The sequence below is a fragment of the Desmodus rotundus genome, chromosome 8, assembly GCF_022682495.2.
Source record: "Desmodus rotundus isolate HL8 chromosome 8, HLdesRot8A.1, whole genome shotgun sequence".
Taxonomy (NCBI): Eukaryota; Metazoa; Chordata; class Mammalia; order Chiroptera; family Phyllostomidae; genus Desmodus; species Desmodus rotundus.
In genome coordinates this window covers 79,084,942-79,111,050 of record NC_071394.1, presented here as the reverse complement: position 1 = coordinate 79,111,050, position 26,109 = coordinate 79,084,942, and the positions used below count along the sequence as shown (strand labels likewise).

The 26,109-nt window shown below is 43.7% G+C and overlaps 1 protein-coding gene across 1 annotated transcript in view; it reads right to left on the bottom strand.

The window, feature by feature from the left end:
- Nucleotides 1–677: 677 nt before the first annotated feature.
- Nucleotides 678–26,109, bottom strand: part of ADAMTS9 (ADAM metallopeptidase with thrombospondin type 1 motif 9) — a 164,678-nt gene continuing 139,246 nt past the window's right edge. The window contains exons 31-40 of the mRNA XM_053929461.1: nt 25,286–25,459; nt 21,545–21,739; nt 20,417–20,549; nt 19,914–20,008; nt 19,705–19,799; nt 19,480–19,613; nt 17,719–17,810; nt 13,201–13,305; nt 3,992–4,086; nt 678–2,142 (exon numbers count right to left, since the gene is read on the bottom strand). Of these exons, the coding sequence (XP_053785436.1) occupies nt 3,997–4,086; nt 13,201–13,305; nt 17,719–17,810; nt 19,480–19,613; nt 19,705–19,799; nt 19,914–20,008; nt 20,417–20,549; nt 21,545–21,739; nt 25,286–25,459 (1,113 nt within the window). The 3' untranslated portion in view covers nt 678–2,142; nt 3,992–3,996. The remainder of the gene's footprint in view (nt 2,143–3,991; nt 4,087–13,200; nt 13,306–17,718; nt 17,811–19,479; nt 19,614–19,704; nt 19,800–19,913; nt 20,009–20,416; nt 20,550–21,544; nt 21,740–25,285; nt 25,460–26,109) is intronic.

Sequence of the window (26,109 nt, the reverse complement as noted above, 5' to 3'; positions counted from 1 at the left end):
GAACAGTGTCCCTTTTCCAATTGAAGCTGGCAATCACTGGACACATGATCCCACTTAGCACTTGATCCCACCCTCCTTGGACTATGTAAAGGGTCCAGAAGTGGCCTTGTAACTCAGTCAGAGTTCTTTGGGGACTGCCACATATTCACTGTATGTGAACATGGGCCTATTTATATTTCAAAGGCTCTGTCTCCTTATCTATAGAATGATGTAAATCGATACTTGCTCTCCTTGGCAGCTGTGAGGATGAGCTAAAACAATTCAGTAAAGAGCCTGGAATATGGTGAATATCCACTTACTGTTAGACTTCTTTGAAAATATCTCATTTCTCTGGACACCATCAATCTGCAGCATACAGATCACTGTTACAAAAATCAGCAATTAAGCTCCCAATCCCACTTAAATCTGGTTTGCTAGCTCATTTGTTCCCTATCACACAGACAAGTGGTTTATATCCCTGATTTTCAGAAAAACCACTTCAACTGATTTCAGTGAAAAAAAGACAGACTTGGGGACAGTTCCCATCCCTTATCCGTCTCTGAAACAGCAACTGTAATTGATGGGGTTAAGAAAATCTGCATTTCTTCTCAATCTGGCAATCTTAAAAACTAGAGACGTTTTTACTCCATTGAGAATCCAGAAACCATGTGAAACAGAAATGTTTGAATGTGGTCATGGTATTTATTCATAGCATATTTTCACAATGCGTTAATAGTGGAAAATAGCACATATTCATGCACTGAGTATAAACTTCTCCTGGAGCACTCTGGAGTTTTGGGGGTTGGAGAATACTGCCTGCTTTTTCTAATCTATTTGGTGTTTAGAAGTGGGCAGGATTCCTCCAAGCAAGTGTCTGCCAGGGGCCATTGGCAATGACTTCCCTCTGATCAGGTTGGAAGGGCAGAGAGACCATGGCTTTGGCACTTCCATTTTGGAAAGACGTAACAGTGTATTAATGGATGATCAGAAAGACTCAGGTATCTTGTACTCCAGAGTTCATTTCTCGTCACAAATGACAGTTCCTGCAGCAGCCATGAACACTGTCAGGGTCTTAGGCTCACAGTGAAGACAAGTCACGTCACTAGCCAATGTTTTCATGCAAGAGGCAATGACCAAGAACCTGGTTCTGAATTCTCTGGGTATTCTGGGGAGGCTGAAGTTTGCCCCCATCCTATGCATCCTCTGTCTTGCAACTGGTAAACTTGTACATCATTTCAGAATATCTTGGCAAACTGTTGAGAGGACCTCACTTTCTCAAGGTCACTGTGTAATGAGGTTGCTTGTGGAACCCTCCATTTACCCACAGGAGGACCAAGGCACCATGAACTGCAGCAAAGCATATTAATAACAATACAATAAAAAGAACAGAGTACAACTCTCTCCCAAAAAACACATGTCCCAAAATAAGGGTAAAAAGCTGGTCTTACTTTATCCAAATGATCATGTCCATTGGAAAATGTCCTTCGTTCCTTCCTTTTATCAAATGTGTTTACATTTCCGAGTCTGATGATCACTTAAATATTAGCACCAAGGCAGAAATTTTGTTCCCAGAGGTCACATGAAACTGAATAGATACCTAGTGTAATTAATAGCTGGTATAATCTGTGACATCACTAGATTCTCTGTTGGCTAATGATGCTTCCATAGAAATGTCAAAAATACCCCTGTAGCACCTTGATGATGACTAGATTGTTTTAAAAAACAAATTAAAATTTAAAAAATTAACAATAAAACATTTACAGATAGAAGGTAAACAATAGTGTACCGTGATAATGAAGGATCACTTTTGTCATAATACTACATATAATGTAGAGTACGTAAAATGCAGTGGTCTGACTGCAAGAAACAAAATAATGCAAAAGGCAGTCATAATAGAATCATTTTACGTACAAAAATATTACATACATCACAATAAATAATTCAAACATAAATATTAAACTTTACATCATTAGGATATTCCACAGATATACACACACATACAGATATATATATGTGTGTGTATATGTGTATATATGCATATGTATATACACACACACAAGCATACAAGGCCACACGCACATGCACACACACGTCCCAATTTAAGGTGGAGGTATTGCATTACAATCCTTCATCCATCCCATCGTGGCTTCCTCTTCAGAGCACCTGAAAACAAACGAACCAACCAAGAAAGGTAAATCTTCTCTCTCAAATGCCATAAGTCAAGTAGGTAATCCATACATTTTTACATTTGGAATTTAAAAACAATTCATTATTTTCTTTAGATTTTAAAACTAATGTATGTCTGCTATCAGAAACATGTACATTCCAGGAGAGCATGAAGAATGGAAAAATCACTAGCTTGAAATTCCCACCTAAGATACCACTCTTCAAATATCAGTGTATTTTCTCCTAGCCTTTTTTCTATACATACATGTAAATATTATGTAAAACACATACAAAACTTTATTTACTAGATAGAAAATATATAAAATACACATATAATGGGGATCTCTAGTGGATACTTTCTGACTTTGCCTGCCTTCATCCCATCTCCCCATTTCTGATAACAAACACCTTCTTGTGCTTTGGGAATATGTCTCTTTCAAATGAAGCTGTCAGTCACTGAACTCTAGGTGGGTATATGATCTCCATTTCCTGGACATTGTGATTGGTTCAGAAGTGGCCATGTGACTCAGTCAGAGCCACAGTTCTTATGCAAAATGGATGCCAGAAGTGAGTATTTACTTGGGACCAAGAGATATAAGGATGATATAAGCCTAGAGCTGCCAGAGGCCATGGTGTGGGGGAGATGATCTGCCTGAGAATGAAGCCACTTAAGAGACAAGCATTGCTGATTGATGGAGAAAGAGTCTGATGACTTTGTTTGAGCCTCTGGATCCAGCCATGCCTGAAGCGAAACCACTGCTTGGATAGCTTGGTTATTCAAGACAGTAAGTTTCCTTTTTTCTTTGGCCTCTCACAATGGAAATAATCCTAACTTAAGACCATACCTTTGAGTAAGATGTTTAGTTAAACACTGAAATACTGATTTATAAATGTCAACTAGGAATTTTTGTGTCAGGATCTTGAAGAGCTTTATAGGGTTATGGGCTGCTGGAAACCTGAGGACAGTTGTAGTGGGTGGTCATATGAGTAGGCTGAGTTCATCTCTTGTAGCTGAAGGCACTGTGATGAGAAAGAGTGACTGATTCAGTCCTCTGACCAGCAGAGGAAGCACTTGCTGGCATAATGTAGTTAGACCAGGAATTGTCAAATTTTAACATGCATGACTCTCCTGGGGATTTGTTAAAATGCAGATTCTGCTTTCATAGGACTAGCGTGAGTTCTGAGATTCTGCATTTTAAACAAGTTCCCACTGTGCAATGAAAGTGTGTGCAACAGTGCAGTAATGAGAGCAGTGGCTTTGGTGTAGGACATGCCTGGGTTCTGTCAAAGGACATCATTGTGCCCATAGGCAAGCTCCTTAACTGTTGTGGGGCCCAGCTTCCAACTGTAACAAGAGGATCACAGCCCCATCTTGTGGTTTTCTTTTGAGGATACAATGGAAAAATGCCTAGAAAGTGTTTAGCATGGTGCCTGACACATAGAGCACAGTGAACACCCTTCATATTATTATTCTATATTCCTAGGCAGTATTTCGCAAAGGTTGATCTGAGTCATCTGCATCAGAATTCCTTGCACTACAAATACAGATACCTGGATCTACCACAGACCTAATGAAGCAAGACCTCAAGAGATGGATCCCAGTAAGCAGCATTTTAAATAAGCACTACAGAGAAATCTGATGCAGGAAGCCTGGGGACCTCAAGGGTGGAAGGCAGATGAGCAGGAGAGAAAAAGGTGGAATAGCACTGAGATGCTTAATAGTCACCAGTTTGGGGGCAACAGACCTGACCACATTTTGTTAATCATCAGGCCACAGAAAGAATGAGATAGAAAGGTAGGAATGTAGAGAGAAAGAAGGACAGGAAGGAAGGGAAAATTGACTTACCTTAACTACAAAACTCGAACCTCCAGGCCAGTGCCCGAGGATGGAGTACATTTTCCACAGTAACCACCACATGTCCCTACAACTCGGGTACCATCCTGCAAGGAGATGCATGATCTTAGACTTCCTGCTTAGCTAGTGTTTCCAGGATTTGCACTGGCTTTACAGAAAATCATTTTTGCACACACAAGAGGTAAACCTTTTGAATGAAAGTGAAGCTCAGTATGCTCACCATGGTGTAAAGCAGGGTTGGTGGCCACTGGGCTCTCAGTCAAGCCAGCCACCCACTTTTGTATGCCCACAGGTCAAGAATAATGTTTACATTTTTAAATGGTTGAGAGGAAGCAAACCAAAAATACTTCTTGACATGTGAAAATTTTATGAAATTCAAATTTCACTGTCCATTAGTTATACTGGAACACAGCCATGTTCATCCATTTGCCTAATATCTACAGCTACTAGCATGCCACGACAGCAGGCCTGAGTGCCTGCGACAGCTCTCTTGCTTCACACACCACACAGCACACAGCGTGTCACAGTGACACTCTTTCAAGGTGGCCATGTTTTGAGTACCATATGTATTGCTATATCATAGCATTTTGCTTTATTGTTTTATTACCAGTGTATGCCATCATGCCAAACAAGAAGAAAAAAGTGGACTCTGAATGTTAGACTTTTAAGGTACAGTGATGTGTGATTGTTATAAATTGAGAGGGCAAATCATTGTGTTTATCATGCAATGACATCGCAGCTGTGCTAGAAGAACAGACTCTACACCACCATCACCATGCAGACTTTGCCACAATATTCCCAACTCACAGGAAAGTTATGGTCAGAAGTTCAGAAAATTTAAAAAGGAGTATCTCACCATAGGATAATTTCTTCACAAAAATAAAAATGAGTAAAAATAAAAAATGAAATGAATAAGTTTCCAAGTGGCTCATTTGTTAGCCAAGCAATGGAAACAGTTTACCCATGGTGAGTTAATGAAGCCTCGTTTTATTGCAGCAGCTGAAGAAATGTGTCCAGACAATACAAACCCATTTAATACTATTATCCTTTTGTCAAGGACAGTTACTCAAAAAGTTAACATTGGCATTGGCAGCAACATTAATTAATCAATAAAAAAAGGAGGCACATAATTTTGAGTGATTTTCTTTGGCTCTTCATGAATTGGCACGTTACTGATACTTTTCAGTTGTTGTTCATTGGAGCAGATGGTGCCAAATAGGATGTGACCAAAGAATATGCCTCTATGAAGAGTCCATGTGGAACAAATGCAGGTGAGAAAATTTCAAAGAGGTTGAGAAACAAGTGCAGAACAACTGAGTGGAATCTGTAAGATGGATTGACAATGATGGTGGGGGAAAAAACCTCTGGGAGCAGAAAGAGCTTCAGTCAGTCAAATCTACAAAGCTTGTGAAATGTCACACGTTCAAAGCTTATTCATTATGTCATCCAGCAGTTGGTGCTCTGTGGAAAATGTTCAAGTCTCTGAGGGGATGCAGAACCAGCAGCGCCCAGGGTGAACTCCTTTGCTCTCATGAACTTAATTAACCGTCACTGGTTTTGTAAACTTTTCATTAGATCTAGATGCAGAACACCCTGACTTGTCCTACTATAAGCTGTTGGATGACTTAGCAGTAATTACATTTTATTGTGAGTTTTTGAGCTCAGTGCTGGGATTAAAATTTTTCTGAATGAGAACTGCTTTCAATCACTGTGACTGAACACTTAATGGCTTTGGACGTTAGCTTTTGCTACAGACTCGATAGCATTTCTTAATGAATTCACTCTAAAATTACGAGGCAAAACTGCCACTTACAGGCCAAGCTCATACTGTGATAAAGTCATTTCAGTAACAGCTAACATTCTTGAATCATAAGTAATAGTGAGCCATTTTATGAGCTTCCTATTCTGTTCAAAGATAAGATGAGAAGCTACATCTCCATCCTACACAAATTCATGGTGGAGGTGTTTTCCAAGCTTGAACTGTGGTTCCAGCAGTAGTTTTCTGTACTTTGATGTAAGTGCAATGAAGATTTTCAAACTTCAAAAATCAATTTAATGAGGTACTTGAGGAGCTTTATCTCATCTTCAATTGCAAGTGATTAACCCGCAACATGAAGATATGTTAAAAAATATCAACAGAAAAATGTAATAGAATTCTGTGCTTGCTAAGCATAAATATGATAAATTAAAATTATATAATTGTTGGCAATGCTTATTTGTGTTAAAAAACATGTATATAAAGATATAAATCACACTTCCAATCAGCATTTACAGGTAAATATTTATAATCAATTTTGGTAATAGAGAACACTAATTAAGCAAAATGTTATCTTCTCAATATTCTATTCTTCTCATTGGTACATCTATATTAAAAACATACTCAATTATTATTATTTTAAATTCAACCAATAAAAATTTTGTGCAAATTTAACTCTTGTCATACAAATACATATATAATATCATTGATTTTTGCCTGTTGGCCAGCAAAGTCTAAAATATTTACTCTCTGGTCCTTCACAGAAAATGTTCTCCATCCCCTGATTTAAAGTATTTTGTGGAGTCTCCAGATATCGTCTCCTTCTGCCCTGCCCCCCTCATCTCTAAATGTCCTTGGTTTGTTTTTCTGACACGCCCCTTCCCACACAGGGCCTGTGCACATGTCATTCCTGTGTACCTGGAATTTTCTTTCTCTTCCTCTCCCTCTCTGTGTACACTGGACCATCCCACCTTTTGACTAGTAGATTCTTCAAAACCAAGGCCAGAGGCCACGTCCTGAGATACCTTCCTGACCCAGTTACCTGCTACATGGCATCCTGTAAAATTAATTTTATACGTAATTCTTTCATTATATCTGTCTTCCTGCTAGAGTGGAAGCCCCAAGATGGCAAGGCAATGTCTTGTTAAAATTGCCAAGAGTCCTCAGAACCTAGCACAAGATACAGGGTAGGGCAAAAGTCGGCTTAGGGTTGTTCATATGGAAGATAATACATAAATTAATAAGTAATAATACATGAATAAATTCTGTGTTTCACATACTCACAACTGTAAACGCACTTTTGCCCTATCCTGTATGAGTCAGACTAATACTAAATACGTGTTTGTTAGATGAATGAGTGAAAGAGGCTGAAGCTGAAGCTGAAGTACACTCTTCTTTTGACCACAGTTCAGATTGCTCTGCTAATTAGTTCTCCTAACACTGTACCATGTGATGAAGAACTTCTTTTTTAATTGTGGTATCACATCGAATTCTGTAAACTTACCATGTCCTGTTAGGGGCCCCCCACCCCCACCCCTTCACTCCTGCACAGTGTTTGGCATCTCATGTTTCCCATGGCCCACTCTTGGGAATAACACTGTGATGGGCCATACCTGTGCCTGCACATCAGAATGTCTTTGGGCTCCATGCACAGAACTGGGTCAAAAGGCATGAAGATTTGGGTTTTCTGGACAAACTAGGAAAGTCTCTTGCAAGTAATGGATGATCTTATTTTAAAAATTGACACTTTAACAAATAAAGAGAATGAAGTAGTTTCTCTCTCTCTCTCTCTCTCTTTGATTTGCATGCCTTGGAGTATGAGTGAGATTGAGTCGGAGACTTCTATCACCCTCAGGGTCCTGGTTGTAAGGGCCACCTGGGCACTGCAGCTAGTCTGACACCAGGCCAACCTTCTCCCCAGGCTGAAAGCATTGGCTGGTGGTTTTAAGGATGCCAATACGTTATGGATGACTTCTGTCTCATCAGAGCTTATGTTCTACCTAAACTCTCTCCTGCCCTAGCAGTGAGATAACTGTCAAGACAGCTTGTGCCACATCTTTAAATAACCTTTAAGCCTCAGTTTCCCGTGGCGTCTGTAAGTTATCAGGGGATAACATCAGTCTCCCCTGACAGGTCTGTTATAAACCAATGAATGAATGTAAAGTGCTTAGTCTGGTAGTTAGCCTAATATTCACACTCAACAAACATTGGCTGTGTTTATCATAAAGGTACATTTTATGTGGGGATGTCCATCATCGCCTATTTTTATGGAGATGAGGAGAAATCTGGGTAATTGTAAAATTGCCAGTAATGACTTCACAGTTTTCATGTTATAGCATTAATTGAGACTGTTAATTTGATTGAGATAAAAGCTGACCCAAAACTTACTTTTAGTATAGAACCAAAAAAAAAGAAAAAATGCATAGCATAAACATGATTGTCATGGAAACAATATCTATTTCAGAGAAAAAGGTCTGTTTTCCAGTACTTTAGAAGCACCCTCTCACCCTCAATAGAAGAGTAGTAGTAAATCATTTTTATTTCTTCACTAAAATAAATGAAGCTTTCTAAAAAAAAAAGCTTATGAATCTTTCAATGAATATTTTGTTAGCCAGTCTGGTTTGAGCTCTTACATATAATTAAGATGAATGACTCCCTGTTCCATTAAGGATAGTTTATATTTCATATGTTTTCCTAATTTCTCTGTTTTCTCAGTCAGTATAGAAGGGAAGGTTCCCACGTGATGTAGGAAAGCCAGTACATCTTGGTTTGAAGTGTGCTTCCTTATGTTTCTTTGGAGTGTGCTCGTGGTGAAAATGCCCATAGAACATGGTATGTGTCTATATGCCTTCTATAATACAACCCCAGACAGTTACATACATATGAATATATGTATAAACATTGTCTAATTTCTACAGGAATGAACAGAATAAATAGTACATATATAAGATATGACTTTACTGGTCTGTAGTATGATGTTTATACTTGGTGGATGGTTGAATTTTCACAGTGAATTGCGGGTTAGGGGGCAGTCCGTGTTCGAGAGAGGAGACCTGAGTCTGTACCATACAGTTACCTCCTGTTACTGTCACTCTGCTGGCTGTGAATGAACTGAAAGACAGGCACCGGTCCAAACTCTATGGCAGTACAGTTTCACTCATTTGAATTTCACAGCAAGTCTTTGATGTACAGCTCTTCCCCAGCACAAGGAATGTCAGAGAGGCCCTGGGGCAGGCAGGCAGGTCTTGAACATGGGCCTCTGGCTCAACAATTCCCCAGGTGCACAAAGAAGCACAAAGATCTGTGGGAACCTCTCTCATCCAGCCTGAAGTGAACCCTGCTTCCTTCTGGATGGCTCTGAAGGCTGTTCCAGAAGTGACTCCCAGACAGAGCAGTTCTGGGAATGGGTACAGAGCTGCAGGGCACTTCTGGATGGGCTGAGGGCCAATTCAGACCCTGAGCACATCCACCACATGTTGAGCGTGCACAGAATGTTACTACAGAGGAGCTCAGAATTTCCACATTTTCTCCCCAATCTCACATCTGAACCATGCTCCCCTTTCTGTCTGTTTCTCACACACAAGCAGAATAGAAACACAGCAGACCCTGAGCCACACAGGTGCAGCCAAAGCCTTTGCCTGGAAGTCCATCCCTGGGCCAAGGGGGCATCCCACATGCCTCACTTCTGAGTGGGGTGGAAGCCCACGTGGACAGAATCCATGTGGTGCTGTGGGTTCTAGCCAGGTCCAGGTTCAGCTTTGGCACAGACCTGACCTTCTGCTTTTTATCTCAAGCAAGCCTGTTTCCTTTGTCACCTCGACCAACTTCTAAAACCTACGGTAAGCCTCAGGGCTGTGAAAATGTTGTAACTTTAATAGCTAATACTGATAGCAGGCCTGCTGATTGTCCTGGACTTGCAAACAGCTTCGAATTCCTAACTCATTATTATGAACATCATGGGATAAGGGCTACCAAGATTTCTATTTTATAGATAAAGAAATAAAGGCCCCCAAGAAGTTAAGTAACTTTACCAACATGGCAGAGCTAGAAAGCTCATTCTCAGGCAATCCAACTTAACAGCCTGCTCAGTGGCCGAGCTCTGCAGCCACCGAGGACTGGGCTGCTGCTGGGGCAGGGGGGCAGGGGGTTGGGGGATGAATTCCACCAACAAAACCATCACACATTTACTTACCCTCTATCCACCTTCTCAAGTTAAAGAATTTGATGAGAAGGCTGGAGGGATGGGATTTGATGCATGTACATTGCCCAATAAATAGTAGCTATTTTGGTTATGAAATTATATTTATTAGTTAAGGAGAATGATTTGTATTACAGACACAGAAGGCAACAGCAAACCTGACACTGAGACTTATTTTTACCAGTTTTGTTCCTGATGGTGAGACACCATCCTTGCCCTCCAAGTGGTTCTGGAGGTTCAGTTTTACCCTGAATGACTAGCATTTTCCTTCAGTTTTGCTTGGAAAAAACCTTTTATTGCCAAGTGGGTTTGGAAAATTGAGGTTTTCTTTGTGTTTTTCCCTCTGTAGCTCTCAGCAGAAAAGTGAAGGAAAGTGAGGAATGCTCATCTGAGGGCTGAGTCAAAGCAGGGCTGTGTGGAGAGAGCTGGGACTCCTGATGGGCGGGTCGCTCAGGGGCAGGGGCGGTCCTGGTGGGAGGAGGGCATGGAGTGCTTTTCCAAAGAGGGTTTCATGGGACAGTGGTTGTTCAGGTCAATTAAAAGGGGTAACTTTGAAAAGAAGGTTCTGTGTTTGGTTCAACTTATGTCAGTGGTTCTCAATATCTGGTGCCAGGCCAGGGCATCACATCACCTGGGAACTTGTTGGAAATGTCCCTTCGGGGCTGACCCTCGGCTGGCTGTGTTTCAGTCAGTCCTGGATGGGGTGCTGATGCAGGTTCAGGTTTGAGAACCACTGATTGAGGGGAAGGCTGGTTGGAATAGTCACACAGATTTCCATCCTGTATACTTTATTCCAACCTGTAATATCCCAATGCTTACTGGGACTCTTCAAGAAGGAAATAAAATAGCAATTTCCTTCTGCGTGTCTTTGGCTAAGGGGGTCCCATTTTCACAGAGCGTCCCTAGCGCATGCACCTCTGTGGACTGGACAGCATGTCAGGCCCAGACAGCCACATTTCTAGAGCCTGCTCTTAGCTAGAGACTGCTCAGTCCAGGGGAGGCATGAGGAATGCTCCACACTCCCTGGAGATTAATTTTGAGCTCAGGCTGTCTGAGCTGTCATGGAACACCAAGGTTTAAAAAGAAAATGCTGACAGGCAGTTGTGGAACCAATTCCCTCCAGCACAGGGAGGGTGGGGAACTTGGCCCCAAAGCTCTATGATCTTAGCCAGGTAGTAATCATTGTTTCCACAAGGTGGCGCTCCCGTTGTAATTATTTTTTGCTCCAGGGTTGGGAACAGCCGCCGATTTGGGCCCGGTAGTAATCATTGTTTCCATAAAGTGGTGCTCCTGGCTATGATTATTTTTAGTTTCTTGAGTAAAACTGCAATATCGACTCTGGCTGCCAATGGAGTTGAAACTTATGTTACACAGTTTACATAGATGGCTTCCTACATAATCATGCTTCATGTCTGACCATGTTTGGGGCAGTTAATTATATTTTTGTTCCTGTTGGTCACTGAAACACAATAATATATGGACCCTAGATGGCAGGGGTAGGAAAGAGCATTACAATTTCAGGGCACATTATAAGGCATGTGTGGGCTCTCAGCTGTCTTTATTCCTCAGTGCAAGGAGAAGTATGTAATGATTAATTTATGAGCAATCAATTACATTTGAGGTAGTCAATTGGCTTAGAGACCAGAGGGAGTGACGTAGTTTTTTTTTTTTCCCCATAAACACAAATATAACCCTGGCAGCTTAAAACAAGGCATCAGGAAACTCAGATTCTCCTGGGAAGTTACAATCGGGTCCTTCCTCCTTTCCTGGGGGAAGCAGATTGAGCTATTTCTTTATAGTCTGATTTTGATAGGGTTTAGCAAATAAAAATACTGGATGCCCAACAGAGCTGTGTTTCAGATAAACAACAAATCCTTTTTAGAATAAGCATGCCCCATGTGATGTTTAAGGCACAGTAAAAACTGCTCCCTGTTCATTTAAAATTCAAATTTAACTGGGCACCATGTATTCTGTCTGGCAACCCTACTGTGGAATAACACCCTACTTTCCAGTTTTCTTTTTCCCCTCCCCTCCTCACATTTCTGAGGGGACCCTGAGGCAGGGATCATAGCTAGGCAGGACTGGGGCCATGGGCTGTCCTCTGGCAAGTTTCCCACTTGTCCACACGTCAGGTTCCTGCCACACATTCTCAGGACTTCTGGGGGATGCTGTGAAGGGCAGTGGTTTCTGCCCTTGCTGAACATTAGAATCACTTGGGAAACTCCAGGTTCTTCCCCTGCTTCAGAGATTCCCATTCAGTGACTCTGGCAGGGCAAGGGCACTTGCATTTTCAACTATGCCTGGTGATTCTAATGTACATCCAGGCTAAGATCAGGGCTTAAGCTGTACCATGGTAATGAACCACCTGGAGACTTTGTCCAGCTGCAGAAGCTGACTCAGAGGCTCGGGGGCCCCAGAAGCTGCATTTCAACAACCTCCCAGGTGATCCTGATGCTCTACATCAGTGATCTTTCAACCAGTGTGCTGCAAGAATTTTCAAAACATGAAAAACCTGACTAGTCTGGGGCACTGACCTCTTTTCCCTTAGATTGTTAAATAACAAAATGACAACAGCCAACGCAACAATAGCTGTCTGGTGTGAAAGAGTCAAAAATATACCTTACCTATTTTTTTTGTCAGATCAGCAAAATATATATTCTTTGGTGTGCCACAGAATTTTAATAATTAGTTTATGTGTGCCATGAGAGGAAAAAGGTTTAAAATCACCACTCTATGTGGACCATACCTTGAGTAGCAAAATTTTTAGAGCATGAGAAACATTATTATAGAACCTGAGTGTTTCTCTGACTCTTCAGAAAGTTCACCTAAGTTATCCTTTTCTTTCAGCCCCCTCTGCATTTCAATTTTTCTTAAACATCCTTTTCCCTAGGTCCATAAAAGTGAATCTAACGTTGACTAATTGCAAAGAGCCTGACACACATTCTTAGTGGCTGCTTCCTGCTTCCAGCTTCCTGGCTAGCATCTTTCTAATGACCTGGATGGTTCGCAGGCTCTGACTCCAGTCTCCAGGGAGAATTCACCGGGAGACATGCAAGGCTCGCTCCCTTGCGCTCACCTATATACCCTTCGCCTTTGATTTTATTTCCTACATTTTCTAACATTTTGCAAAATGGTTTGAGCAAGTGGGGCAGCACATTCGTACCACCACAGAGGAAAAGAAGAGGAAGAGAGAGAAGACTAAAGGGAGAAAACAAAACTCATCCCCCTGCTAATCAGTAACCTTACCAGTGACTTCTTAATGTCGGAGACGGCATAGTTCCCTTGTGATATCCATCTGGCAGATTCAGTTAAAGAAAGGCCTGTTCCATAAAGGTTGATGCTAAAACGACCCTGGAAAAATGGACAACGCAAAAGATTTTTAGTCCACGTGACGCCCAGAGGCCACACACTAAAAGGTAACTTGGAAAGGAAATGGGTAGTAATTGATAATGATAGCTACTAATTATTGATGGGGTTTTGGGGGGAGGGGGTGTAAGTCTGGGCCAGGCACTTTACAAGTATCATGTCATCCATCTTCGCAAGAGCTCTATGAAAGAAGTTTTCTTTACAGATGGGTAAACAAGCCCAGCAGAGGTGATTAACTTCTTCAGGATGCGGTGCGAATCCAACTCAGATTTTTCTGACTTCAAAGTCTTCACTCTCAGCTTAACACAGCAATCCCGATGTTGCTCATAATTATCAGATTCCTTCAGGAACAAAATGCCACAGTGTAATTTTTCTAACAAGATCTTGCTGCCAAAGTTTCCTGGGCTTCAGCTCCCCATGGGTCTGGGCACTCTGCCTTACACAGCAGGGCGGGACTTCAAAGGAGAGGCGCAGTCTCCGGGACCTCCAGCAGAGGGCGCGCGTGGCCCAGGGAACCCACAGCTTCCAAGAGTCTCCAGGGTTCCTTTGGAAACGTGACCTCAGCAGTTTCCATATGTATTTCTAAGGAGGCGGTGCAGCAGAGACTCTCTCTTGCTTTTCCCATTTGTCTCTGTTCTCTCCCTCTCTCTTTCAAAAATGACTCTGCAAAGGCACCTAAAATAGTGTCTTAAGTTTTCTTTCTCCACATGAACAGTTTCGAAGTTAAGAATGTTCTGCAAGAACACGCTCAGGGTGAATGCTTCCTCTCTGAGCCTTACACCCCAGTATTTTGTCAAAAGTCTTTAATAAAGCAAGGAGGCACCACGAGCTGGAGACTCAACAGCCAATCAGCTCTGTGTAAATTCAGCTCTTTCACTGGAAATGAGACGCTGGGCACATTTTTTTCGCCCATGAGAACCTCAGCTTGTCCATCTGTAAAATAGAAGGTAGTGACAGCCCTATTTTCTAGGGTCTGGTAAGCGAGCTAAAGTGGAGCTGGAGGGTTGTGACTGGTGTGTTAGCTTTTCCCGAGAGGGGTTTGCGGTAGGTTCAGGCTGACTTAGCTGTAGATTTGTGACATCTGCCAGGCCCCGGGGAGGGGTGGGGGGCAGCCTCCATTCCAGTGATCCTGACATACAAATTAACTTTCTCAGATCTAACCTGTCAATAAGAGGGTTAGATAGAAGGTATAATCCACCTAACTCATTATCTGGCAGAGAACTGATTATTTTAAAATGTGTTCCAGAAATTATTCTGTGACAGCACTCTACAGTGTTGGGGGTGGTTAATTGAGTGGTCTCAACACCCAAGTGTCCCTGATTGTAACAGTACTGAGGTGCAGAGCCCTCCCTGCCCAGCCTCCTCAGACACTGGCTTCTATGTGCTGGATTATCCCACCAGACCAAGGTCTTATTTCTCTGGCACCCCTGCCCTGAGGAGTGCGTCCACACCCACTGTGATGCCTAGACCATACTCTCATTTCTCCCTCCCCAGCCTGCTTCCCAGGCACACTGCCTGTCCTACCTGCACTCCAGGTGGACTTGATCTGCTGAGAGGTCAAAGTGCTTAAACAGTCCAGTCCCCTGAACCAGCTTCAGCCTGAGAAGGCCCCTCTACCCCCTGACCTGGGTGTCCAGTGTCTGAGTACACTCTGTACACAGATCTGCCCTCTTTTGAGCAGAGCTGGTGATACACCTGAATGGAACGCACCTTCTTCCTTGTTCTCTTTCCTCCTTTTCTGGTTCGGGGATTTGCATTGTCAGTGAGTGCCCTCGCTGATAATTGGCACTCTAAAAGTTGAGTACTGCCAGAGAAGTAAAGGCCTCAAGTCCTGTCTAGCTCTAGTCTGGGACATCTTTGCCCCCAAGACCTTATCTTCAGAGTCTACAGGGCAGTATTTTTACCTACTAATTTCTGTTGCTGATTTAAAAGAAAAAGCGTAATTGAATCATGCATACACTGATGACCCAGAAAATCTTGTAAAGGTGTGCCTTAGAGAGTTTGTCCTCTGCTCAGATAAAAGTGAACTCCTCAGAATTCTCGCCTGGAAAGAGTATTAGCCAGACAGGTATGTCTGCCATCTGTACTCAGACACCTGAGATCAAATCCAGCCTCTACTGAGCACCAGTGGCGTGGGTTTGGACAAGTCACCCAAACTCTCTACACCTCAGTATCCCCATCTGTGAACAGGGAGCATTGTCATGGGATACTGCAGGAAGTACATGCTACGCTGACTTAGAACTGATGAGCACAGGGCCTAGAGCCTAGTGAACACAATAAATGCTACTAATACCAGCATCAAAAAAAAAAGAATAATAATGTAGTATCCACTATGATCAGGATTTTTTCCCCTTTATTTTAAAAATATTTTATGTATTTATTTTTAGAGAGAGAGGAAGGGAGGGAGAAAGAGAGGGAAAGAAACATCAGTGTGAGAGAGAAACATTGGTTGGTTGCCTCTTGCATGCACCCCAACTGGGGACTGAACTCACAACCCAGGCACATGCCCTGATGGGGAATTGAACCAGTGACCTTTCAACTTTGTGGAATGATGACCAACCAACTGAGCCACAGTGGTCAGGGCTGATGAGGATTTTTTTAAAAGATACTCTGGCTTTATCTTCAGATGAGGGCTTTCGGAGGATCCACCCTTATTAATAAATAAATCCCCTCAACAACAGCAATGAATGAGGAGAAAGAAGCAGATTGTCAAACAGAGAGCATCTGTCTGCTTTGGTGTCTGCAATCACCAGGTCAGGATAAACCATCTGCTCCCAAGCAGCTGACACAGCCGTGCTTTCCAGACCTTTCCTGGAAGACTAATTTGAAAAACTCACGCCTTTCATTTATATAGTTGGTGTTCAATAAATGTCTAAGGAAAAGAATTCTTTAAGTACCCAGTGTGGTTTGAAGAATGGGCTGGAAAAAATACAAATTAGCCTCTCACTGGCTTTGGGGTTTTTCACTTAGCAATTGCTTCAGTGTCAGGATTTAGCAAATCAATCCATTCATTTGTCTATGAATTATTAAAGCAAATGAATGCAAATTAACTCCATTTGCTTTAGCTTCCCAAAGGATGCACATGTGAATAGGAGAGAACCCTAAGACTTGAAAAAGGTGGGACAGGAGCAATCTGTTAGCTGTTAGAATGAAGCCCTTACCTGTGAGGTTTTTGAAGTCATCAGCTACTCTAAAGAAACTACACTTCAAAAGTTTTCAATTCCTGGGTAATGGAGAAAAGGCCCTTTTTACCATTATGTCCTTTGTTTATTGTCTTTCTCCCCTGAGAGCTTCCTTTTCACTTCTCTAAAACATTTAGCAATGCTTTCTAAAGCTTGGGGCTGAGAAAATACTTCCTTAAAAGAAAATTCAGATGTGTTTGTCTTTGGATGGTCCCTGTGGTTGGGTGTAAATCTATCCTGGGGTTCGGAAGGCATCACCCAATCCCCAGCCTTTCCAAGGTGCACAGGCAAAGTGGGAAATTCCAGACACAGAGTGTAATGATAGCCTTGTGAAGAACTTATGCAAACCAAAGAAAAAATGGGGGCCAAGTTCTCCTGTCGGGAATCACCTAACTCATTGTTCATCTTAACTTCGCACTGCAGAAGCTTCTGGCAAAGACTGGTGGCTGTCTTACCGAGTTAGCCCAGGCTGAGGGTTACAGCATGTTTCAGAAGGCAAGTTAAAACCTGTCACACCTCCACGGAGGCAAGAAGGTATGGAACTGCAAGACAGGCAGGAAGATTGCTGTCAGCTGTGCTGCTGGGGAGCGAATACAGTGGAAGATGCAGTGTTCTTGGTCTGAACAGTGCACGTTTTATATACATCTGAAGGCAGGGTGACCGCGTTCCATATCATATAATAGTCAGGATTTTTAATGCTGACAGTGGTGTGTTGGAGTCGATTTGTACTGGCTGTCGAGAGCTGATTGTGTCTCTCCTCAGCTCTCCATTTAGTGACATAATGTTGATGGCTTGAAATCAGTAGAGCAGGTGGGGGGAAGATACTTACACCATGGAGATTGGCAAATGCTACAAAGCAGGGCTGCTTTTTTCTTTTTCTTGGAGAGCCAGTCATTAAACATTTACCAGCATGTCACTGACTCCATAATATTCATTTTATTAGCTACCATCATTTGCTTATAACCAAGCCGTCCATTATCCAACATCTAATTTGTTTCTAAATTTTTACCATTGTAATAGGTGCATTTTGCTAAACGTAGAGGTTTGGCAGGTAGCTATAATCATTTCCTTAGGAAACACTCCTAGGAGTGGAATCAGACAAGATTAAAGAGCTGTGAGTATTTGAGGAGCCAAGCCGTCTTCCACAGCAGCTGTGCTAACTGCATTCCCAGGAACAGAAGCCTCCCAGTGTGCCCAGGGCAGGCTTCCAGCTTACCTGTGGGCACTTGCTGGCACTGTAGCAGTCCCCAGCGGTGGCAAAAGGCACGGGATGCCCTTCGCTGGTCCTTGCAAACTGTAAGTCAGTGGCTGTGGGGTTTGGAGATGGGTTAAAAGGAGAAGAGAGGTGACAGTGGGAGAGTAGGGAAGGGACAGGATATTAACAAGGAGAGAGCAGGGAAGAAGAATAGCAAGAGAAATAGTAAGAGGGGTGGGAGAGGGAAAAAAACAAAACAAAGTATGATTAGTGAGCAAATGGATCCAGATGTGCTCTGGCTTTTTCCTCATTATACTGTGGTTCTGAGAGCCTCTCCCTGGGTTTTATGTCCTGTCTCCTTACAGCAAGGAAGCCAAAAAAGGGGTTCAGGATGGCTTTGGAATCGAATCCTATATAAATAAATACGTGAACTGCCTTGCTTAAACACAGTGTAATGGAAAGACTCTGAGCCTTGTGCACGTGGTGTGGCCTCCGAGGCTTCAGGACCTGGGAAGTAAGTCAGAAAAGCATTCCAGCAACTTCGCAGTTATTCCCTGAGGCTTCCTCTGTCCTCCCGCGGCCCAAGCACTGTTATTGCCAAAATGTGGAGCAATTAGAACCCACATCTTGAAAGTATTAATGGCAGTTTCTCAAGTTTGGGGCTGCCTTCTAGTTTTTTTTTTCAGCCAATAAAAACAATGCTCATCTTTTTTACCATCTTGTAGCTCCCAAGACCAGCTCTGCAAATGGGGAAGGGGGACCAGGAGACAGACTGAGAACCCTGCAAAAATTGTCGCTGGAGGAACTGGAGCCAGAGGCAGACTTTTACCTTTCTGCCTTGTCTTTCTGGAATCTTCTGCAGTTAACCATGTTTTGGTGGGAGGAAGATCTGAGTCCCCCGTCCTGTAGGAAAGGGGCCCTGGAAGAAGCTCGGGGGGCAGCCAGGAAGGGGGATGGTGGGGCATTTCTAAGTGAGAAACTGCAGAGCCTTTGCCATTAGCCCTAATCGGTCCAGCTAAAAGCAATTAACCCTATATTGGCACAAATCGAGTTTAGTGTACCTCAAGGGGAAAGCGATGCAGTATTATGGGTGCAGTGTTAATAAGGAAAATTAATTACTCATTATTTCTGCTTTTCCCCTGTTCAGGGGAACATGTTTGGCTATCTGAGCTGTCTTTAACCACTCCTATGATGAATGACCCTAACAAAAATGCAGTGCTGGCCAGAGTATGAAAACAGCCCACGCCCAGGCCACTTTAAAGAAAGGTAATTCTGTGCTCCGTTTTTTCTGTGTAAATCAACAATCAAATAAAATTAGTTTATCCCCATCCATGTGTGCGCACTGAGCTGGTGGCAGTGGGTGGGGGTTGGATGGGCCACATGCATCTCTCAGTTCTGCGCTTTGTATCTGCTCTTTCTTCTCGCTCAGAAACGTCAGCTACCTTCCTTGCTGTGCCCACACAGGTACCGTCGGCCTGGCTAACTCCTGCTTGGCCTTGAGGACTCAATTTTGATGTCATATTTTGGGGATGCTGCTCTGACTCCACCACTGCAATGGGGTCCTTTAATATGCGTACATCTCCTCCATTCATTTATTCATCACGTGTCTGAGGCTGAGGCTGAGGTACAGCAGGGAACAGAAAGGAGCAAGCCTGCCCTCAGGTGGCTTAGGACAATAAGTCTACACCCTCTTTGCACCCTGGGCTCCTCGTCCCAGACTCCCTCCTGACTGAATGGAGAGACTAATGAACACAATAACAAATGACATGCCACTGTACCTACTTATTATCTGCATGGTGATCAGGTCTATTCTGATTTTCTGGAAGCTGGAAAACCCAGCTGCTGTGTAGTCCTTCCGACACTGGCAGTCATCGCGCCGGCTCCCATTGTAGGGGCATTCGGTGGGGTTGTGCAACCTGCATCACAGAGAGAATGTTCTGATGAGGATGGGAAGGTATTTCCAGGGGTCTCCACGCGCCTGGCTCCTCTGAGCCTGAGCTTTCCTACCTGTACCCATAAACCTCGGAGAAGTTCTCAGAGTCACCATGGACCAGTGTCAGGTACTCCTTGGGGTGGTCGGACTGCATCCCTGCGCAGAATATCTGAAAGGCAGACCAGAAAGAACCGACGGGGGTGGCTCAGAAAGGGGACGATGAGAGCCAGGGACACTCACTCTGAAGACATTAGAGGAATAAAGCCTGATGTTTGATGTTCACCTTCAGGGGCTTTCCTTTGATGGTCAGGAAATATTCACCATCTTCGGTGGCACCGTTCAGTCTTTTTACTTCCTTGCAGTTCTGGGGTAACTCACCTAGAAAACACGAGATGCAAAAATGACGTGTGATGCTCCATAGTCAGCAAAGGGGGCAACTTCTTTCCTTTCCTCTTTTTCTTAAAAGATTTTATTTATTTATTTTTAGAGAGAGGGAGAGGAAGGGAGGGGAGAGAGAGAGAGAAAGAAACATCGATGTGCCAAAGGAACATTGATTGGTTGCCTCTCACAGGCCCCGAAGCAGGGACCTGGCCCACAACCCAGGCATGTGCCCTGACTGTGAATCGAACTAGGGACCTTTCGGTTTGCACCACAAACTGAGCCACACCGGTCAGGGCAAGAGGACACTTTCTTTAAAATAAACTGTACATTTCCAAAATGGGCAGGCAAACAAGTAGAGAAACCCTGTTCTTGCTTCTGAAAGATGGCTTCACTTGCCCAACTTACAGTTATAGATATTATGGCAGGTTTTTCTCTCTTCTGGCTTCAGATCATCGGGACATAAGTGGCTGGGCTGGTCCTCGTTGGTTAAACATTGCACAGATCTGTGTCTCACTCCAATGCCACAAGACACTGAGCACTACAAGGCAGAGAAGAGTCAGTGATATGGTCACTGAACCTGGGAGGCCTGGTCTTCGATGGTGTGGTGCCCCAGGCCTGATGGCATGTACAGCGTGTCATTTCAGGCCCTCTGTTGCCGAAACAAGTAGCTGAGATATTGATCACTTACTATGGACCCATCCCTGTGTTGAGCATTTACGTATACCTGCCTACCCACATACATAGTTCCCTATGTATTCATACATATGATAATATAATTTTATATTCTCATTTAAACCTTACAGTAACCCTGAGATAGTACTTTCATTATTCTATTTTTTACAGAGAGGAGATTAGGGCTCAAATGTTAAGAAATTTGTTCAAGGTCATGATAGAGCCAGGATTCAAAAGCTAACGATTTTCAGCTGGTCCTGTGCTTTTGCCTGATCACTTTATGACACTGAGCAATCAAGGGGCCAGGGGCTGTGGAGGTTTCCCAGCGCAGCTCCAGTTTAAAATATTCTCACTGTACCCCTAATGCAATCAAGAATTCCCGATACCTTGCAGAAGGACTAGAACACAGAGACTTCTTAGCAACAGAAGTAACAACTAAAACTCATTAAGTGACAAAGTGCTAGGTGCTTTTTAATCTGAAGTGTGGAGAGCATATGAAACTTAAAACGGGTAATTATAACCTAAGTGCTTTTTCTGCATTAACCACGTCCATCTGAATCACAGCCACCCATTTTGCAGATGAGTGAACTGAGACTCAGAAGTTCTGAAACCGACCAAGGTCATTTGACTGGGAGGCGGCCGAACCAGGAATCAGCCAGAGGCTGCCTGGCTTCAGAGTGCATGTGCTGAGCACTTGACTGGCCACACCGCCAAGCAAGCCCATTTTGAGTGCTAACTGCTGTTTCTCACCAGGGTCTCTTCTAGAATGAGAATGACTCTGGGTAGGTCAGGCAGACCACTTTTAAGATGGGGTTTTTGATCCAAAAGCTTTTCTATTTGATAACTCAGCCATCTACTTACGCTTCCCCAGTTGCCCACTCTCCAGGTGGCCGAGATGGGGCACTCTCTCAGGTAGCAGGGGTGGACACTGGGGGGCTGCGTGCCTGGGCAGTCGGTGGCAGCTTGGTGGCCATACTCATAATTCTCCTTCCCGGTGTAAATCTCACTACAGGAGACGAGTCTTTGCTTGTAGCCCTTTCCACAGGTCACTGAGCACTGAGGAGAGAGGAGTGAGGGGAGAGGCTGGAGCAGGGCCTGGGGGGAGCCCCAGCACACTGCTGCCCCACCTGGCAGGCTGAACCTGTGACAATGCTGCTGAGGCTTTCAGTTTATTAGCTTGTTGCACTTTGAGCAGCAGCCCCTAGCACACAGGACACAGGTGCCCTACACGATGGGTCTAGTGCTCCCACTGCCCCTCTGCGGAGGATGGGGGCACCTCAAGCCTCTTCTCTGGGGTTCAAGGGCAGAGGGAAAATGTGGAGAGGGGTGAGTTCCAGCTGTCATTGGTTTAATTTACATTCTCTACAGCCGACACACTGGCTGACAAATCATGTTTTTCTAAACCTACAACGACCACAACAGAGAATTGACCGAGTGGGATGGAGAGAGAGCCAGAGCCCATCTGAGAAGAGTGTGAAATCCAAGCACGCAGCCAAAAGAGGATCCTGGGACAGTTTCCTCTCCTAGTCCATGCTGCCTGCTTTTCCATCTGACTTCCAGCTAATGTGCTTCTCTCTTCCGTCTCCGTGGCTACATATATTGACTAAAATGTTACCTTTCTGCTTCTCTCTCTCTCTCTTTCTCTCTTTCTCTCTCATGCAGTCATTTAGCCTTTTTGTCATAATTAGAATGTATTTAAAAATACTCAGAGATACAGAAAAGGAGAAGGAACAAATGTTGTATTAGTGTCCCAGCTCCCTTCTGTGATGGGACATCTAATTGGTTATTTATATCCTGTTCAATGTCCCCAGCTAAGTATTTTATATAATATATTATTTAAAAATAAATATGAATTACAACAAATTTAGTTTTGATGATATTTTTAGTCAGAGTCATCAGATAACTGGCCATCCCCAGTGACAGTGCCACCGAAGGCTCTCTGAGGAGGGAGAGGGAGCCCCAGAGGCAGCGCGCATCTTGTGGTGTGTGCTGCTTTTCTAGGGGGAGGGACCAAAGCTTCCATCAGCTCTTACTTGCCTTTAAAAGCCACAGTGTGCTCTTTCCTAACATCTCCTGAGCTGTTACTTTAAGCCACATGGCTTTCCTTTCCTGAAACTTTTCTGGGGAGAAGCCTTTTCCTGAAGCCATCCCCTGGGGCAGGGGGGAACAGGCCCAGCCAGAAGCACGCAGAGCATTCCTTCCAGCTGGCTCAAGACCTGCATATGCGATGCTGTGGGTACATTTCTTCCTTCTTTGGCTGTGCTGTTCAAAGGCCTGAAGATGCAGCTGACGTCAGGGCCAGGCGGTGTGAGGCTAGTCCCGGGTGTTTCACGTGTGGACAGGTGGCTAACACATGCTCTATTTCTAGCTGTGGGTATTTTAGCGTGGCCACCCCACACTGCGTGCCATGACCTCAGTCTGTACAGATACAGGGCTGCACGTCAGGGAAGGAAGGCAAGTCCTGGGAACTGGACCCTTGCAAAACAGAAACCAAAGCAGCCCCGTGGCCATTTATGCCATGATCCAGCGGCAGACAGGCCTTTGCTGATGGAACTGAACCCGAATATGGTCACGGTTTATTCAGAAGCCTTCACATCTCTGAAAAGTATCTGGAAAGAATACATGCTGCCTCTGGTTTCCTTAATCCATTTCAGACCAGCGGTGAGAAGTGTAGGAGGCTCCTCTCTGGGATGGGGAGAGTGGGGAGGAAAACCTTACTGTTGATTCTCCCTGCTTTGGGGTCACCTGATTGTTTCACCATGAAGGTGGCTTACTTTCTAATTGGCAAATTATGGTAAAATAAAATGAAACAGTAAGGATGTGGGCTCCCTGCTTCAGTGATACACTCAGACCCAACAGGGAAATGTACCAGCCAGGGCTGAGGGAACCCCTACTTTCTAATCTGGCCGCAGCCATCACAGATTCAGGTGGGGCTGTATGCAGACAAGAGTACCAAGAACCTCAGGTGACGGTGCTCTTCTAGAGGGAATTCTGGTCCTGTCCCTTTGGCATCATTTCCCTTACAGGTCCCTTCTCTCGTTCCTTGTATCTATGGGAGGCCCTGTCTCCAACCCTCTAAACTTTGTACATTTGTAGATTTTTTAAAATCTCTGATACATCTGAGAATTTGCAGACGTGTGGTAGGTTGTTTTTTCTTTTCTAAAATCGTCTCTGTATCTCATCTTTTAGGGGTTAAGATTAAGGTTTTATTAAAGCTATAGTGGTAACATGACTCAAATCTTAGAAAGAAACCAAAACTCTTTTGGCAGAATAATAACAACACACCAAAGACTGGCTAAGGTGATGGGAGTGTCCCAGGCATGACAGAGGGTTTGGCAGAGCCCCTGGCCTACCAGATGTCAGGGGCATCTCATCTCCCCAAGTTGTGACAACCCAAAATGTCTCCAGACATCGCCAAATGTCAGAGGAGACAAAACCACTGGAGTAGAGGGAAGGACGGAGAGGCAGAGTTAGAAAAGACTTCAGTATCACCTTTAGTACAGAAACAACCCAACATTCAACACACTGAAACTTGAAGAGACCCAGTGACAGCAAGTACCTTTGCTATGAGCCCAGATGCTTCCCTTTCCCATCTCTAGATTTTTTTTGGCAAATGGCAACTGGTTTTGATGTTATAGATATTTCAGTATTTGAAAATATCATGAGGGTTGAAAATAATACAATCATGCTATTATTACTATTGGTGGATTAATAATAAAAGTGTCCAGATAGGCACTACATCTGGAGGAGGTAGGGAAAAACGGATACTTGAGGCCCTGGCTGGTGTGACTCAGAGGATTGAGTGCGGGCCTGCGAACCAAAGGGTCGCTGGTTCAATTCCCAGTCAGGGCACATGCCTGGGTTGTGGGCCAGGTCCCCAGTAGGGGACACGTGAGAGGGAACCACACATTGATATTTCTCTCTCTCTCTTTCTCCCTCCCTTCCCCTTTGTCTAAGAATAAATTTAAAAAATCTTAAAAAAAACGATACTTGAGATTCCTTGGATAATATGGAGAATTATTTTGTTCTTCAGGATCAAAGGTTGTTAAATGGGTAACCCACATCTAGCCCATGAATGTGTTTGGTTTGCCGCCTACAATGTTTCAAAGGAATAATCTGAGTCCACAATTTCACATTAGGAGATCTCACATATAATTCCAGATTTTTGTCCTCTTTTGAAAACTCAAGTTTAGTAAGATCAGACATGCATTTCTGCATGGCCTCAGCTGGCCTACACACCATGTGCTAATTTGTCTTCCTGACACTGAGACATTTTCTTATACTTAATTCTCTTCAGGCACTGAGAGGCATCTTATGAATTTGCAGCCCCTGTAATAATTTCTTCCTAATCACACCAACAAGACATCAAGGTGAATCACAGAATGAAGAGTTGAGGGGATCCCAGACCACCCGATGCACCTCCCCCAATATGCACATGTGGGGCTCTGGCCCAGGAAGGAGGAGGGACTTGTTGGAGAACTCAGCGCTCATAGGCAGAACTGGCAGGTGGGTTGAGTCTCCCACATTCCTGCCTTCATCACTTTGCTTCCCTCAGCTCGTTGTTGACCTGAAAACTACAGTTACAGAATCCCCAGGACATACCTCCGACCATTCTCCTGTGATCCAGACATACTCGCAGGGTTGCAAACTACAGCTCTCCCGGTCGGCAGGCTGCTTGCTGCTGTCACAGCGCACACCATGAACCTCGCTGCCTCTTTCCTCATCCATGCATATCACCCTGCGGTACCTGGAGCCTTCACCACAAGTCTTGGTGCACTATTAAAGACAAACAAAACAAGTGTTGATGTGGAAGAATAATAGAATAATATCCTGTTGTTATATATATATATATATATAATCTATTATATATAGAAAAATAATATCTTGTTGTTGTAATTATTTGTTTTCCTGTCTATAGCCCCTTAAGACCATGAGATCTCTGAGGCCAGATCTCAAACTTTTACCCAGTTCCCTGCAACACTGCTCCTGGCGCAGCAAGAAGCATTCAGTGAGTGGCTGTCTGAATGCAGGAAGGAAACCGGGAAGGAATGGATGTCAGGTCTGGAAAGGACCTGAAGGTATGTTTACTTCAAATACCCACTCAAACATGGAATCTTTTTAAAACTATGGCCAAATGGTTTTCAAACTCTTATTTCCTCCTTTCCCTGACTCAACAGGTGACTATATACCTCTCAAGTCAGGAAAGTCATTACTTGTCCAAGTGGCCCCTTTCATTTTAAAACAGAAATAAATATATCTCTGCAGATTCCAGTGTCTTGTCTTAGTGTTTGAATTCAGAGCAGCATGAAGGACAAGTTGCATTTTTCACCAATGATTCTTTTTCAGGGATTTGAGGAGAGTTTTTCCAGTGTCCCCTATAGCCCTTTCTTCTCTAGGTGAACAGCTCTCATCCTCAGTCGTTCAGC